Source organism: Periophthalmus magnuspinnatus, chromosome 13 (genome assembly GCF_009829125.3).
Source record: "Periophthalmus magnuspinnatus isolate fPerMag1 chromosome 13, fPerMag1.2.pri, whole genome shotgun sequence".
NCBI lineage: Eukaryota > Metazoa > Chordata > Actinopteri > Gobiiformes > Gobiidae > Periophthalmus > Periophthalmus magnuspinnatus.
Genome location: NC_047138.1, coordinates 6,187,500 through 6,204,928, shown reverse-complemented (window position 1 = coordinate 6,204,928; position 17,429 = coordinate 6,187,500). Strand labels below are relative to the sequence as shown.

Below are 17,429 nucleotides of genomic sequence, written 5' to 3'. Positions count from 1 at the left end.
ATAAAAAAAAAAAATCAATTAGCTTGAACGGTGCTTAACAGTATAATATTCAGGATTTCTTAGACAGTATTTGTAAACAAGCCTCTTCATACCCTTTTTATTTGTTTTATACTGACTTTTGAAGCTATATAATTATTCTGTTATAGCTCTATGTATATTGGTTTACATTTGAGGAAGAGATAAATGCATTGGGCTTCTGTCTCACAGTTCAGACACCACAAAGTTGTGTTAAGAGAGGTACAGTAAATTGTGATATACATTTGGAAAATCCTGCATATTATACATTTAGCAATCACACAGGGTATTTTTAATAACAAAAGACAACATTTAAAAAAACAAAATGCACAGGCTATGTAAAATCAGTGTAAAATTAAATCTGTATTAAAATATGTGAGGCAATTTACAGTAACAGCACTGTGTATTTAAGAAATTATGGCTATTACAGTGTTGTGTGGACATAATGCCTGGAGACCCTGGTTTATGGCAGAATGAACCTTTCAGAAGCTTCATCAAACTTACATTTAGGTTTAGCCAAGAACTGTTATCCAAAGTGACTTAATGTGAGTGAACAGGCAGCAGGCAGTCATGATATTCAACATGGTCCAGGCCTTTCTGCCAACAGTGAAGAAGATATTGTGTCAAAATGGCGGGGAACACAAACCTAGTTGGTCACGAGACTGCCATTTTCTGATCTTGAATTACCCTTCTCACCCACACACACCCACTCCCCACAATTCTGCAGTGTGAATCCTGCACACTGACGCACATGTTCACTCAATGGTGCAGACACAACTAGTAAAGCCATTGCACACAGTTTGCTACTTCTGGTTCATATTTAGTGTTAGAGGAGAGGACAGCACTGACAGTCATGCAATCACACCTGCAGGCCCCATTCTTACATCTTAATAAATGTGCCTTTTGATTTGATTAATCAATAACTTATTATTTCTAAGTAACTCTGTATTAAGTACTCTTTACATTTTGGGTTATTGATTTTTGCCAATGTGCATATTTTTAATTGTATGTATTTATTTATGTTTCAAAGTAATTCTTGAAATATTACCTGTTTATTTATTTATTGAGATATTTATTCTGATTCTTTATTTTTTGAGACAGGTTTTTATCTTCCGTGCTGTCTTACTTCTGACTTTGTGCCAATGTGCTGCTTTGAGGTGTTACATATCGTGGGTTTGTATCATTATTAAACCCTCACTCTATATTTTAAATGAGTGTCTTTTTATCTCTTCACACAAACAATGAGGGAGACATGTATAAAAAATACATTTAATGTTTTAAGTCTAAAAAATCAGTAGTCTTTGATCCCCAACTGGCTGGAGTTGACATTGATTATTTGACAGAATACATGTGCTGCCTCTTGTGTTTAAGGATCTCAGTTGAAGTAAGAGTGAGATCTTTGTCACAGATGTCACAATGGTAAACTCTTGTCAGACTGGACATGGACGAGTTTGTTTTTGCACTCACAGATTCTGAAAAACATAAACACAAAAAGAGTACAAATTAGAAATCTCTACACTCAGTATAATGAGGCCAAGGCAAGGAGAACTCAAAGAACATAAAAAACTGACCTTCCTCTGGCTGCTGCTGTTCCCCTGGCGGCCTGCAGGTGGCCTCATGCTGCATGCGCTCCAGAGGAGTGAGAGGCATGTATAGATCACAGTTTGGACAGGTCCAGAATGCACGCAGACAATCACTGTACAGATCTCTGGAGTCCTACAAGACACACGTATTACAAAATTTTACCTCTATGAAAAAACTATCTTAAAAAAATCAAGAAAAATGTGAAAGGAAAGGTGAAAAAAATGTGTGAAAAAGGAAAGGAAGGAAAGCATCCCATACGAAATTCTATATCAACATTTGTAATACACTGCCTGGCCAAAAAAAAAAGAAAGTCACCACATGGATTTAACTAAGCCAATCGGTACAAGCCTTCTCCAGCTGGCCAGGTCTAGGTTCAGCAACAGTCCGTGCTCAAAGAATGAGGTCAGTTGACACATACTGAATGACCAGGTTATTCTATCAGTGGATTTTTTCTTCCCTGATGGCATTCCAAGATGACAATGCCAGGATTCATAGGGCTCAAATTGTGAAAGAGTGGTACAGGGAACATGAGACATAATTTTCACACATGGATTGTCCACCAGAGTCCAGACCTTAACCCCATTGAGAATCTTTGGGATGTGCTGGAGAAGGCTTTGTGCAGCGTCAGACTCCACTATCATCAATGCAAGATCTTGGTGAAAAATTAAAGCAACACTGGATGGAAATAAATCTTGTGACATTGCAGAAGCGAAATCGAACCCATACCACAGCAAATGCGTGCCATAATCAAAGCTAAAGGCGGAACAACCAAATATTAGAGTGTGTGACCTGTTTTTTGGCCAGGCAGTGTATAATAGGGTTAGACAATCCTAGACCTGATGTTACACTTCTGTTTATCATTTAAAAAACGTATCATACACACAGTGACTTACAGACAGACAGTTGTAGTTGAAAAAACTGGTAACACAAAGGCCTCCTTTAATGGGATCTGGTTTGGCCTCAACTCCTGGAAAAAGGGCGTTAACACCAGAAAATGTGGTCTCCTCAGCCTGACAGCCAATGTACAGGTTTTGAGTTTGTAAAGCTGTCAGTCTACGAATGCTATAGCTAACCTGTGGAAGCAAAGAACTAAATTAGAAAAGTGTAAGAATAATCTTAATATATTAAAGTGGATTGTGCACCTCAGTGTAATGCAGAAAGCGAACCAGGCCATCACTTAATTTCTCCAAGTCTTTTCGGGACACTTTCCTTGTTGATGATTCCTGCACTGAACTGTGGCCCAGCTGATGCAGAAGGAATCGTTCCCACTCTGCTCTGAGAGAAAGAGCTGTGGATAGGATCTTCAGAGCTTCCTCTGGCAATTTGAACTCCAGCTCCAGCCAGCCGTCCACTACAAGACGACTGCAGTCTGCATTACTGTCCACTGAGTTGGCAACGAGCAGCAAAGTCTAATAGGATGACATAAGTAAACAAAAGATTTATACGAGTTACAGTATTTTAATATTAATTTTGTCTTAAAATACTATTTTGTGAATTTTTTGTATTTTGGGTCTAACAAGTTACTTTATGAAAAGTTGAAATGAAAAGTCAATATAAATTGGTTTGCATTTATGTGGGTGGAGTACCTGCAGTGCTGGAACGCGGACACAGTTTGTCAAATAGGGCTTGTTAGTCTCCAGCAGAGTGACAAAAGCGAGTAGCTGATGTTTGCTGCTGTCCTTCTTAGTAGGTCCTGTTGACATTAAAAACATGAGAACATACACAGGGGAGTGTATGAGTGAATCATTAGATGCTTGCTGTTTTACCTTCTCTGCCGTCATCTTCAGGAACATGCAACACCTCTGGATCATTGGCAAAAACGCTTGTTGGATGGATCACAACTCCCTGCTTATTCTTTGTGTGAAAAACCTGAAATGATAGGGGAATACACCAAATTAAGGACAATACAAAATGCTAAATAATAATGGTTTCAGCTTCAAATGGAAGAGGTAAATGATGGTGCCTAACCTGGTCAGAGTCCTTTCGGGCGGTGTTGTGTTCATCTGGTAGAGCCAGTTGTGGATAAAGGCCTCGGCAGACCAGCAGTTTTAGAAGTGCCTGTTTTCTGGAGGACAGGTCTTGACAGGCGCTCACTGCATCGTGCAGCTCGGACACATCATGACGCAATTTGAACTTCACCTCCTGATAATGCACAGTAAACAGTAGCCATTCAATGGTACCACGCATGTTGTGAGACTATATCAGTTTTACCTGGATGTCCAGATCATGGCCTGCCTTCTCTTTGTCCTTCTTTTGTCGGCCTCTGTCCTCAGTGTCTGATCCCGATGAATCTTCTTGGCCTTCTTCCAGTCGCAGGACTTTACGTTTACTGCTCTCCTGTTGCTCGTGATCTCTCTTCAGCTGATGCAGCTTCCTTCTCTCCGACAACCGCTCCATGCGTTGCCCACGGCTGCCACTAGAGGAGGCACCGTCTTCAGATTCCAGAAGTCCTTGGCTTTTCAACAAATCCTATTGTATATTTTAAGGATATATTCATGCACTTATATAAAAACAATTATACAAATGTAAAAAGTGTCATGCCTTAAATTGCCTGCGTAAGTTGACCATCTCATAAAGCCGCTGCTCCTCCAGACCTCTTCTGCGGCACCACTTCCTAGATCCTCCACCTCTCTCACCCTTAACCTGAACAGAAATATTTTTAGATTTATGGAACAATAATCATTGTTTCTTAGTTTGTTTTTGACACCATAATAACTTTACCTCCACCCAGGCATTAAAGGTGTTGAGCAAAGTAAAGGGGTCTCCCTGGTTGCTGTGCAGGTGTTGGCGAGCAGTGGCGCAGTCTGGGTTTTGCTGTGAACTGCGTAGAAAAGGTGACTGAACACTGAGAGCTGCTGCTATGGTCAGCACAGGCTCCACAAGGTTAAACATAGAGCCCAAAACCAACATCTTCCCTGAAAAAAGAGAGGTCGCAGATTACCTCCATACTTTTAATAGCCAAACTGTTTTAATCCCATATAGAAAATCTCACCTATGACCACGTCCACTGGTAGTTGTGCCAGTAATGTCCCAATAGTGGTTAATTCACCTTGACTGTTCAGAGCACCCTGGTCTTTGAGGTAGGTCACTGCAGTTTGGATGCTAGCTGCAGGTGGAGGATCAATGAAGACAAAGCTGAGTGGATCTCCAAGCTCCATGCTTTTCATCTGAGGTGAAAAAAAAAATCATAGTATTTTATATAATAATAATATATACTGAAATAATATATATATATATATATATATATATATATATATACACACACACACCCACACACACTCACACACATAATTTTTTTTTTACTTACTTGAAGAACTAATGAGTCCAAGGCCACTCTATGGATTTCTGGCACAGGATATGGAGCGAAAGCATCATAATCAGATTCAGCATAAAGGCGATAACACACTCCTGGGCCTGTGCGACCAGCTCGGCCTTTTCTCTGTTCAGAGCTGGCTCTACTGATCCAAAATTCCTGCAAACGCTGCATTTTTGCTTTAGGATCATAACTCATTTCTTTAACTTTTCCTATAAACAAAACAAAAACAAATAGCTATTGATATTTGTGTTCATTGACAATACATATGACAAATCATGATTTGTTAGTTTTCCTTTTACTTTATTTTTACTAACAAAAATACAAATCTTATGTTACCTGAGTCAACAACGAAACGTACTCCATCTATTGTAACTGATGTCTCAGCAATATTTGTTGAAATTATGCACTTTCTGACCCCTGGAGGAGCAATATCAAAAACCTAAAACAACAGAAAATATATCAGTCTCTTCAAGTATACAAAGCCAGGAATACCCAAGAAGGAAGCACCTTATCTTGCTGGGCCAGAGACAGAGTGCTGTGCAGAGGCAAAATGATCCATCGTCGTGTGTGTGTAGCATAAATCTGACAGGCCTCTTGGATTGTGGAAATCTCAGTCACACCACTGAGAAAGATGAGGAGGTCTCCACGTTCTTCTGGGGGGTATCGCTGGTCAATCCCCTGAAGAATGCGAAGGTATGGTCGGGGGTCAAGTTTCTCAGAGCGGGACACCTGCTCTTCCGGTGAAATAGGTCTGTATGTCACCTAAAAAGAACAAAGTTGTTGTATGATATATTTATTAATTCATATTTGATTATGGGTATGGTAAAATATATCTGGTTAAATCACTGTCTATTCTAAAGCATAAAAAATAGTAGCACTCAGCATGAGAACACTTAACACCTACACACATAAATCTATTTTGGAAAAGTACTACATCTGGACAGAGTTGCAGAAAAACTCTACCTGTATGGGAAACAACCTCCCAGGCACCTGTAGCACAGGAGCACTGTTGAAATAATTTGAGAAGAGTTTGATATTGATGGTAGCGGACATGAGAATAAGACGAAGGTCTGAGCGATTTTCCAAAAGAGTGCGCAGAACTCCAAGGAGAAAGTCGCAGTGGAGATGCCTCTCATGGACCTCATCTACAATCAGCACCTGGTACTGGGACAGCTCTCCATCTTGTTGAATTTGACGCAACAGCAGCCCCTCAGTCAGGAAAATCAGTTTAGTGGCTGTGGTTCTAGTTGTCTCAAAACGTATTTGGTAGCCCACCTGTTAACGAAGAGCAGACAACAACATTTACAAAAGTTACTAATCAGCCAAAATATATGCTTTTTGTTGTTGTTGAAGCAGACCTTTGAGCCATACTGGTTTAGACTTTCAAAGCTGACCCTCTTGGCCAGAGATATACAGGCTATTCTTCGTGGCTGAGTGCAGGCTATCTGTGTGAATCCTGCAGAGAGGAGATACTGAGGAACCTGAGTGGACTTTCCACAGCCTGTGTCTCCCGCCACCACAACCACAGGGTGGCGTCTCACGAGCTCTATTATCCGGCCCTTGTACTGGAAAATTGGCAAGTTTTTCTGCTCCCGTCGCAGTTTGGCAAGTTTGTTAAAGCTCTGTTTCTGAGTGAAATCCAGAAAATGCAGATACGAAAGGCGACACTCGGCAATCTCTTGACGTCCCGGTCCAGATGAAGACCGCCCGCCTTTATGTTGCTTCCCCAGGCGCTCCTCAATGTCTTTGGTGCACACAGACAGGTTGATTTTATACCGAGCATCGTAGTCAGTAGGAAGCCCCAAGTCCACTTCCCTGTGGTGTTTGCTTTTCTTGACCATTTCATTTTCAGAGCTGCAATATCCTGACATCTCCCTCTTTGTTATGAATCTCTGGAAACGCTCAAAGAAAGCCCAGAAGTCCTTATGCTCCGGGGTCCCACTCTGAATGTAATCATGTTGTCTGAAGAAGATCTCGTCCAACTCGGCTCGACACCGCGGGCTGTCCCAGTCCCAGCTGCGACTCTCTCTCCCCCTCGAGTCCATTGATCAGGCTGGTTACCGCTACAGTTTTGGATAAATCCCCAAAACGATGCGATGGACAACTGTGTATTTTTATAGCATTACAAAGTAGGTTAAAGCACTGAGGTTCTCATAGAAGCATAATTTCGCAATGAATGCAAAATTTCATTTAGTTAAAGACACAACGCAACCCCACGAATGCAACTTTAAGCCGAAACAAAAACATGGTCGGACCTCTTCCGGTCCGTTTATAAATAATGTCCGACGGGGAGCAACGGTTTATGGATCTACCGCAGGTTTCAGTTGACACATTCTACAGGCCAACAATATTTTATTTAATTTTGTTGTAATACTGTGAGATCTTGGGTTAAGTTAATAATAGAAATTATCAGGTGCAACATTTGTGACTTTACCTTTTTTGATATTTCCCATTAAAGTACAATGTAATATCTGAGTGTATGACACCATCATAATCTAGAATCTGAAAACCACCAATAAGAGTTTAATCAGAGTTAAACTAATGGATATATCATGAAATTGGTTAAAAAGGTACAGTACAGATACTAAAAAGATAGATTAGCATACAATAATACATATAGATAAGCAAGTCATATGAAAGGGGTATGAAGAAAACATACAAAAAAATGTAGTTATTTAAAAACATTTACTATAAAACATATTCACAGATTAAACAGTATGCTTGACATATTGCATGACAGAGTTGAGCTAATGGCAACAACAAATTAAAAAAAACCAAAAAACTAAATTAGATGTAAAATGGGGTTTGTGTTTGAAGTCAGATTAGCTACATTTGTTAAAATTGCATTAAAACATTACTAAATCCCCATCATCAGCAATGAAATGATAATGTACAAAGTCATTAAATTGTCCTCAGTTTGTGGTCTGTCTAATCAGTTCAGTACATGTATTATATATCTACATCAATGTGATTATTTCACGATCACAAAGTAAAAAAATACAATTACAAGTAAATGGTATGTGGTGAGCTTGACAAATAAAATCCGGCTCCATCACAAAATAAGAACAGTAACAGCAACAAACATTTAAAAATAACACACAAAACAAATATTTACATTTCACAAACCATAGCTTACTAAATCGCAGTGGACACTTTTTCCAATGCAGTATAGGTGGGAATCCAGCCATTAAGCCAGTTTTGTTGTTAACCTGTATCGGTGTGGTGTTTAAGTCTATGAATGTAAGGCGCTCTACGCGCCTGTTTTTTCTTTTATCCATCCTCTAAACTTGGTGACTGTTGTGTAAATGCCAGGTTTATTTCTTCGGGCACAGCCGTCACCCCAGCTGACCACTCCTGCCAGGAACATTCGACTCCCTTCTGGAAAGTTCAAAGGACCGCCAGAGTCTCCCTGACACACAAATAAAAATAAATGTATCAATCTGGTATCAATCATATGCAGACTAAAGACATTTTCATCTGGGCCTGTACATAAAGTTAAAATAAATATCTATTTTTGAAGAAAAAACAATAATAAAAAGATTAAGCTATAATACCTGGCAAGCATCAACTCCTCCAGAGAGTACTCCAGCACACAGCATTCGAGATGTGAGCTGTCCTGACATCAGGTCATTACACACATCATGGTTGATCATTCTCACCTGGGCCTTTTGCAGGACAGAAGCAGCAAATCCTTAGAAATATGATAAAGAAATCCATCAGTGATTTAAACTGTCATGGGAACCTAACTGGTGTCTATAAAATATGAAACCAACACCACAATAGTGTGATCGTTGGACACTGAACATTTGGGCTACCATTACTTTAGTTCCAAAACTTACAAATGGTATAATCAAATATATTTTCAGACAACCTCACCTCCTTCTCGAGTAGCGCCCCATCCAGTGATCCACACGGTGCTGCTAATGGGAAAGACATGTTGTGGAGAAGGCAAGCAGATGGGTTTAATGTAGTCCGAGAACGTGAGAGGACTGTCCAGCTCCATCAGTGCAATATCGTTATCAAAGGTGTAGTGGTTATAGTATGGGTGGGGGATAATCTGCTTCAGTGCCTTCTTTACTACCATAGTACCAATTTTTCTTTGGGTATGGAGGCCAAAGTATGCTTCCCAAGTGCCAGGCTGAGAAAATCTGTGGACACAATATTTAACTTATGAGTATGGGGGGTAGACCAGTTTTACAGAAGAAACATACACCAAGCTACAGCTACACGTTAGAGTTGATGTTTGCAGTTGGTACCTTGTCTTGCCGTCATCTTGCACACAGTGGGCAGCAGTAACCAACCAGCGGGGATGAATGATGGACGCTCCACACACATGGCCATAGTCCTTGACATGTAAACTGACTTGCCATGGAAACTCTCCCTCTCCCGCATCCTGACCGCCCACAACGCGAGAAGTCTTAAAAGAAATCTGACCACAATCTGAACCCACACACACACAAAGTTAATAAATAAAAAGCAATTATGACTGAAAAACAATTTAACAAAATTATTGCACTGTTGTTTTAAAACAGACAGACGAAAACTAGCTTCGGCTATAATCTGGTGCAAAGCATCTATTAATGTTTTTTTGCACACTGTCCCTTCAAATAAACTAATAAACTAACTAAACTAAACATACCACAGTTTTCCTCATCAGAGCCATCTTCACAATCCTTCTCCCCATCACATTCGGGGTTAACTTTAGAGATGCATTTGTTGTTTTTACATTTATAGGTAGTTTCTGTACAGGTGACTTCTGAGTCTGAAAAAAACACAACAAACAACACACATTGATGTTACCCACTGCATCCATGGATTTCAATTATATATTTTTTAATGGTAAAAGGTGTTCAAAATGGCATCTATAAAAAGGAAGGTGAACTCTGAGTAAGTAAAAAACTATTGCTGGATTTCAGAATACATCATAACACTCTATAGGCTGATAATATTCAATATAGATGGGGGGCAGCTAAAATGGATGGATAGTTATTGGGTATAGTCACTGATAGAAATGATCAGCTCACCATTGTGAATTTATCTTTTGGATATTACTTATGAAAGTACAATAAAGTAATCAATACAGTCTTGCCCCACTTCTGGGAGTATGATATCACATTATAGAATCTGGAGACCACCAATAAGGACTGACCTCTATTACACTGAAGCTCATCTGTGCCGTCACCACAGTCGTCTCTCCCATCACAGCGATGCTTTTCAGAAATGCACTTTTTGTTCTCACATGTGATGTGTCCAGAGGGGCATCCACCTGTGATACAGTAAAGCACATGTAAGTGATAGGCTCCTAGTTTCTCAGCTGAAGAAGAAACTCAGAGTGGTCACTCACCACAGTTAAGTTCATCAGTGCCATCTCCACAATCATCTATGCCATCACATTTCCAGAATGGTGGTTTACAAAATCCATTTTTGCAGCTGATGTCTTTTGCTTTACAAGCTAGGAGAAATTAAATAACTTTACATCATTACATATATAACATAACATACATTTATCATGTCAGTTTTTTTGCAGATGATGCAACCATAATTACAATAACATCAACAAAGTGTGCAGTGTGTAAGAGGAATTGAGAATATACATGGTAGAAGAATGCTGAGTTTAGAGCTGCTGAGCAAGAAAGGAAGATTTTCAGTATTGGTTAAAATAAATAAATGCATTAAAAATGGCCTGTAGAAAGAAATAAGCCAAACAGGGTATAATCTCATACACAAATTTACATGCACTGTGTTCATCATGCATTGTCCCTTTGCATATACATAAATGGACATTATAAATAACAATGTGTTATTATGCAATATATGTAACATCTGGTTCCATCTATATTTAAGACACATTAATTTGGATGTTGCACTTACTGCACTGAAGCTCGTCACTCATGTCTCCACAGTCATTCCATCCGTCACACTTGAGCTCAGACTTGATGCAACGCTGGTTTCTGCACTGGAACTGTTTTGGACAAGCTGTGGGTACAGTTGCTATTAATATTCGTCTACTGTACTGTGTAAAATATGGATAAATAGTAAATCTGAAGAACTTACGATCATTCATGTCAACGGCCTCATACTGTGCATCAAAACCTCGGTCCACATAGGATTTATCAGAGTAAAAGGTGATCGTCATTTTGTTGCTTTTGCTGGTTTGTGTTACCGTTTTCATTGGCTTTTCTCCACACACTCTGTGTGATAAAAACATGTCTTTAATATCAATGCATAATGTTTTTATATGTGTAATTCATCTTTTACTTACTTTTTCCCATCAATATCTACATAATCTTTCCGACAGGTCTTGCTACTTTCCTGTCCAGGCTCTCCCAAAAGAAATTTGTTGAACGTCACCTTTACAGCTTTCCCTTCAGGGACCTTTGTTTTAAAAAGACACAAATCACATTGTTCAGACAAGAGAACAAACAACTGGAAAAGGTGCAATGCAAATGCAATTAATTAAGTAAATACCGTAATTGTCCATTGACACAATGTGTCAGGAGGATAATAGTTGGGGAAATTTGGAGAAGTAAAAGAACCCTTTTGACCTGTGAGTTGACCTCCACATGTTGTTCCTGTAAAATTATAATAGACCAGAAATTATAGCAATAACTTACTTTTTTCAAATATTCAATTAATCAATCAGTTCATTATTGAGTGCTTAAGCCTGTTAACAAGTTAAAACCCAGAAGAGTTACCTTTGCTGCCACGCCTGACTTGAGAGACTTGAGCTCTAAATCCGGGATAGTTTCCTCTATCATTTGTTGCCATAGTCACTAACATGACATTACCAGAAGAGAGGAAAGTCATTGGTTCACTTGGAGAATAATAACCACACAACCTGTGAAAAATGCAGAATAATAAGATAGGATTGCAGCGAAGATACACAATGATAATTTTCTTGATGGCTTAACTACAAGTATTCACACTCATATTTATTTGATGACGAGTCATTTCATTTTACTATAATTCCTATATTTATGCTATTCTCTAATAAGAGATGATGTGCTGTGGCTAGTACGACAAATTCAACCCATCATTGTACATTATATAGGGAATATATAGTTAGCAGTGATCCAGCGAGTGAGTAAGTGAAAACAATAATCAGGTGATCTTCAGTGCAGTCAATGTTCATATGTGAATGGCATGGCATAACATCTGTGTTGCCGTGTTTCATTTATACGGTCTCTCATCTATTGATCACTTCATATTTAATATAATCATTTTGTCATCTCCAAGCAGCCTACCCGAGCTTTATAAATGAACATACACCACTCTGTTCGTAGGCTATGGTCTGTATTCAGATTGGTACATGCTCATAGCATGTAATGAATCACTTTTTTGCTGTTCTATTGTACATCTATTTTTATGGGTTGTTTGTCACAGTGCAATTATGAGACATATATTTAAATACAATCAGTATGACCTTGAGGATTTTACATGCCCTGATGAAGACGCAAGTTGAAATGTGGTGTCATTGAAATAAGAAATAAAAGAATAACTAAGCACATCGGGGTGCCTCGTACACCTTCTTTCACATTGTATATTAAGGTCTTCTTTCTAGATCTAGATACTTCTATTATTTATTCTATTCCTCAGCAACACCCCAATATTACCTCCGCATGCAATATGAAATAAACAAAAATACAATAACTATATTCTATTGCACATTTAGGACTATTTTAAACTCACTCTTCCAGAACTCTGCTCTCAATAGCTATAAGAGAGTCATAGATTTTCACAAAGTCGTTTTTGCAGTTTTCCTCCAGATTCAAGGTGTCGAAATCTAGCTGGACAAGATATCCGGGATCGGCTCTCAGCTGCCACTGGATAAATGTGTTTGGAGGGTAGGGCCTGTTGGGAAAACCAGGAGACTCGATCTTCCCAATGTAGTTGGTCCTTGCATGTTCGGAATACTTCAGGAATTCTGAAACACAAGGTATAAGTCAACTGCATAAATCTTAATTGGTAAGAAGACTACAGTTAAGATATTACAATTTACTGGTCGAGGGTACATCTGCTTGTCTGCAAAGATATAATAATGCCTGAAAGTTCCACAGTAGAGTATTAAATAAATACATCTCAATGGAGACAAGCAGGTGATGCCACTGGGCCAAGTAGCAGGTCATATGAGTGGAGAGGGGACTTTCTTATAAATATCTCCTATTTGAATAAATGCAAGATACATAGGTTTGATGCCATACTATGGAACATTCCAAGCAGAACAATAACTTCTCCATGGAGACAAGCAGGTGATGAACTGCTTACCAGAAAAGTTACATAACGCAACTATAAGTTTAGGATTTAAAAATACTTACGTTGGAATGATGTTGAAAGCATGCGGGCATCAAGTGCTGTAAAAAAAATTACATTATTAGAAGCAGTAGAAAAAAAAAATAGACAAATTGCCACAGACAGTACAAATGACGGCACCTGAGGACACCACATCATCGAGCATCAGAGAGTTGCCTGGCCTGTTATAAGAACTGCGCTCTTTTTCCACCTGCTGGTTGATTGAAGTCATTGCACTGTCAACAGCGGCCTCTTGACCCGCAGGCACGCTGAATTCAGATAAATAGTAGGCGACCACACTGCCTTCACTAGACAAAGAAAGGTCACAATTATACCATAACTTAGCAAAAAAACTAACTAAATGTTTGTTTTTAAATTATAAAACACACTGCCTTGGTCTGAAGTCATTATTTCCCCACAAGTGGTAAGATATAAAAAAAAAAGACTTACCTGAATGCTTGAACTGTAGACCCAACATGGTATTTGGAAAGTTGTGGGACTTTGGCGTAGATCGATTTCAGCTAGAAAATAATTGCAAAACAGTTTAAAACTTTATTAACTTCAAGTGAAAGTGTCACAGTGATGGAAATATCCCATTCAAGTCACTATACATTATAATTAGTCCTCAATGTTTTGTTTTGGTTTAATAAACATGTTCTTACCTGCATGGTGACCTGTTTGGCCAAGGCTTTGAATTCAGGAGTGGTGGAGTTCTCATAAGCATCTTCAAACACCTGGTTGGTGATTTTCAAGGAGCCGGTGTACATTCTCTTAACTCTGATGTCTTTCCGAACTGCAGGAGTCGAACATAGAGACACCTGTTAGTCTAAAAAACTTGACTGAGTTCATCATTATCATTATGTGCACTATGTAGCTTTTCTGATGGAGTGTACTAGTCTCTGTGGAAATGCTATTGCTTTGCCAGAAATGTTCCACAGTATAGCATTTAATTTATCTACGGCCAGGCCAAGTTAGAAGTCAGATTTGTGTAGCGGTGACCCTGCCCACAGTGAGAATGCATGTTTTTCATAGTATTTATAACCCGGTATTTAAAACCCGTTCTTAAATAAATGCAAAATAGATAAGTTTAATGCGATACTGTGGAACATTCCAGGCAAAGCAATAACATCTCCATGCAGACACACAGGTGGTGGTCCCCCAATCAAAAACATTACACAGTGCACCTTTAAGCACCATCATTTATGAAACCTTTTTAAAACACGGACAATGCTGGTGCTACGTTGTTGTTTTTTCTCAAATGAATAAACTTACAGTGAAAGTGCCAGACCAGCAGACCGGCCATAAGAGCTATGACTGCTGCAAAGATAACCACGCCGATCACAGCCCCCACTTTTCCTGGACCCTTCTTCTTTTCCAGTTTTTTGTGATCAGATACTGGCAAGAACTGATCTGTAGTTTCCCATCCTGCATCCTGAAAATAATCAAATGTCACTGGGTAATTCATAGTAAATATATTTTATTTATAGTTTAATTCAAGTAATCACAATCAGTACATCTAATTATTACTGCAAAATTAAAACTCTGTAGTGAGTCAAAGTCAGCTGGTTTGAATAAATTACCCCTACAGCTTATGCCATTATAACCACATATTATTTTGTTTTCAACTTCTACTACCAATACTACCATTAAGATTTGCATTTGTACAAATTATATGAATTCATTTAGAGATTAGTCTGCCATAAAAGGGCGTTTTTGGTTTGTTTTTTCATGTATGACTGTACATCATGACATTTACCTTTAGACATACATGTTAATAATTTGAATACATTTATCCAATTTGTAATTCCTGTACTACAAAAAGAACGTAACAATCAGGTGTGGCCTATTTATAGATTTGACAATAAGCAGCAAATCTGGGGCAGTTGAAGACGATCCATTCCACAACATAAACATAAACTCTACATCAAATCAAATACATCATTTATAAAGATTTCACTTTATTGAAGCTCACAGACTACACTGTAACTGATGTGTCACTGTCTTTTTTAGCAAAACCTAAATATAGTTTAGTGTGTCGTGAATAAGAAGCGTAAGCTTGAGTCATGAGGGGGAGGGGAGTACAAAGGTTTCACCATGAAATATCCTGTCAAACCTGCTCCAGCCATATTCTGAGGAACAGCAACACACACAAACATGCACACTTCTCAGCACTCTGAACACTCCAAAACAAACCTAAATTTGTTTTAAAATTTGATTGTGTACAGACGATTTAGAATGTATTTTCCAGTAATATAATGGAATAAATATATACAAGTAATAATAATAATAATAAAAAAATCTGAACTTCCCGCAAAATATTTGACATGCAACACACTGTGTCAGCAAATCCCCAATACAAGTTCAACTTTCCACATGCAGTTTTTGGTTTAGTGGCACCACAAATGTTTCCCACAGCTTTGCAAACAACAACTGTGATTTTTTTTTATTTTTTTTTGTAATACACTGGCCATGAACCGTACTATACTGTTTACCATATAAATACTTCTGTGACATTTACAATCATCCCTCGCAGGCAGACATTTGTAGTTTTAAGAAGCTGTTTAAATAATAAATTATGCTGCTGTTTGCCACTACTGTGTTCATTTTGTTGTAGTGTCATTTGTGTTTCTATAGTGAGATGCAGCTCAGAATGAGTGGCAACTGAAAAAGTGAGGGGAAGGATTCAAGTCAACATGTCACAACAGGGTGGAAGATACTACAGGAATTTAGATACTGGCCCGAAATGGTCCACTGGTTTGCACTGACCAACCAGGTCCAGGACAAGTGTTAAGTTTGCATGTACAAGATGGAAGTCCTCTTATGCATCTGAAAACTCAAGCTGTTAGTTGAGACAGAAAAGTTTTCTTGTGTGTGGAAATAATATTCTGAGGTACATTCAAAGTGCGGCTTTGTTTCCATTCTCAGAAAAGCCACAGAAGTTCTAAGAACCACAACGGTGAAATAAAAGACCTGTTTGTTGGAACCAAAGTTACTGCTCTCTAAAGTCTGTATGTAGACCTGATCCATATTATGTACATGTGTCCAGAGAGTCTAAAATGTCTTGAATTGTCTCGTTTTGGTGATTAATTAGCCTAAAAAGACAAGTTGTCAATATAGCCTCTATTCTAACCGGCTGTGTGTGCCCTCATTATTGTTGTTGCCAAACATTATGTGGCTGAAATATGTCCATTGTGAAAGCTTAATCCAAGATACAAGTGTGGCACTGACCCAAGCTCAAACAAAAGTGCTCAAGTGTGTCTGTGGGTTAATGTGACTGTAGCGCTGAGGAGGAGGAGGTGTCATTGAAGTCTGGAGTGACCCAATTTGCAAGAGGTCAGTCTGAGAAATCCTTCAAGACTTTATTTAAAGCCAAATGGTTGATTTAAAGAGTGTCCACCCCCTGTCTCCATCAGCTGGACATTATTTGAGTGTGGTCAAACACCCAGGCACACCAGCATACAAACACCAGCAAACAAACCCCCATTCACCAAAAACACAAACACTCTTTATGAAAGCAAAGGCAGAGTCACTTTCTTACCTTTCTGGGAGTATACCTCAGTCCACTGTCCATGTACTCCATCCAAAGAACCAAAAGCAAACCCTGTTTGTACTGAGCGTCTGACTTTGAAAAGGAAAAACGTACTCAGTAAGTTTGCAGTGGACTTAAGAGCCCGGAACAGAATAAGAAGAATAAGAAGAAACCAAATAACTTAAAGTAAGTTCACAAACTCTACGTCTTATGCGTCTAAAACGATCTTTGATCGAGGTGCTTTCCAGCACGAGTCTATTCTCAATATGTCGCCCTGTACAGAGGCAGTTCCGGGTACCTGAGGTTTCTATGGGCGTGTCCCCGCCCCGTGCACCTGAATATACTTCCTGTTTACGCAGCGAGACAGTGACGAAACGAAAACTACCATAGAAAAGTGACATAAATACATTTAAAACATCAATATGTAGCTGGGACAAAGAGACAGATTAACTGTAACCCTCCGCCTCATTTACACCTCTGTGGGTCAAATCAACATTTACCCCCTCACTGTTTAAACCTGTGGTGGACTAATGACACTGAGCCAATACATTAATACAAATCAAAAGAACATCAAACGTCTACAGTAACATTATGCATCTGTGTCTGTAGTTATTCTTAGATCGAGTCATTATTAGGTCTAGTATCTGTCACGTGGTTGTTTGGGGGTTATAAAGATGCAGGTGACTCACAGTGAAT

General features: G+C 38.9%; 2 protein-coding genes across 2 annotated transcripts; both read right to left on the bottom strand.

Annotated features, from left to right (window-relative positions):
• Positions 1 to 12: 12 nt before the first annotated feature.
• On the bottom strand, positions 13 to 7,166 carry dhx34 (DEAH (Asp-Glu-Ala-His) box polypeptide 34). The gene is made up of 16 exons (XM_033976820.2): positions 6,274 to 7,166; positions 5,879 to 6,190; positions 5,423 to 5,677; positions 5,252 to 5,354; positions 4,907 to 5,124; positions 4,592 to 4,766; positions 4,321 to 4,514; positions 4,141 to 4,242; positions 3,811 to 4,068; positions 3,568 to 3,741; positions 3,366 to 3,468; positions 3,186 to 3,292; positions 2,742 to 3,008; positions 2,493 to 2,672; positions 1,587 to 1,731; positions 13 to 1,487 (listed from the first exon to the last, which is right to left on the bottom strand). The coding sequence occupies exons 1-16, from the start codon at positions 6,958 to 6,960 to the stop codon at positions 1,348 to 1,350; spliced, it is 3,420 nt and encodes a 1,139-aa protein (XP_033832711.1). The 5' UTR covers positions 6,961 to 7,166; the 3' UTR covers positions 13 to 1,347.
• Positions 7,167 to 7,419: 253 nt separating this feature from the next.
• On the bottom strand, positions 7,420 to 17,033 carry st14a (ST14 transmembrane serine protease matriptase a). The gene is made up of 19 exons (XM_033977243.2): positions 16,743 to 17,033; positions 14,477 to 14,636; positions 13,867 to 13,997; positions 13,655 to 13,725; positions 13,346 to 13,512; positions 13,231 to 13,266; positions 12,605 to 12,839; positions 11,611 to 11,753; positions 11,384 to 11,487; positions 11,178 to 11,290; positions 10,970 to 11,106; positions 10,787 to 10,891; positions 10,260 to 10,367; positions 10,065 to 10,181; positions 9,555 to 9,677; positions 9,172 to 9,355; positions 8,792 to 9,063; positions 8,470 to 8,606; positions 7,420 to 8,324 (listed from the first exon to the last, which is right to left on the bottom strand). Exons 1-19 carry the CDS (start codon positions 16,782 to 16,784, stop codon positions 8,166 to 8,168), a joined length of 2,544 nt encoding a protein of 847 aa, XP_033833134.1. The 5' UTR covers positions 16,785 to 17,033; the 3' UTR covers positions 7,420 to 8,165.
• Positions 17,034 to 17,429: the final 396 nt, after the last annotated feature.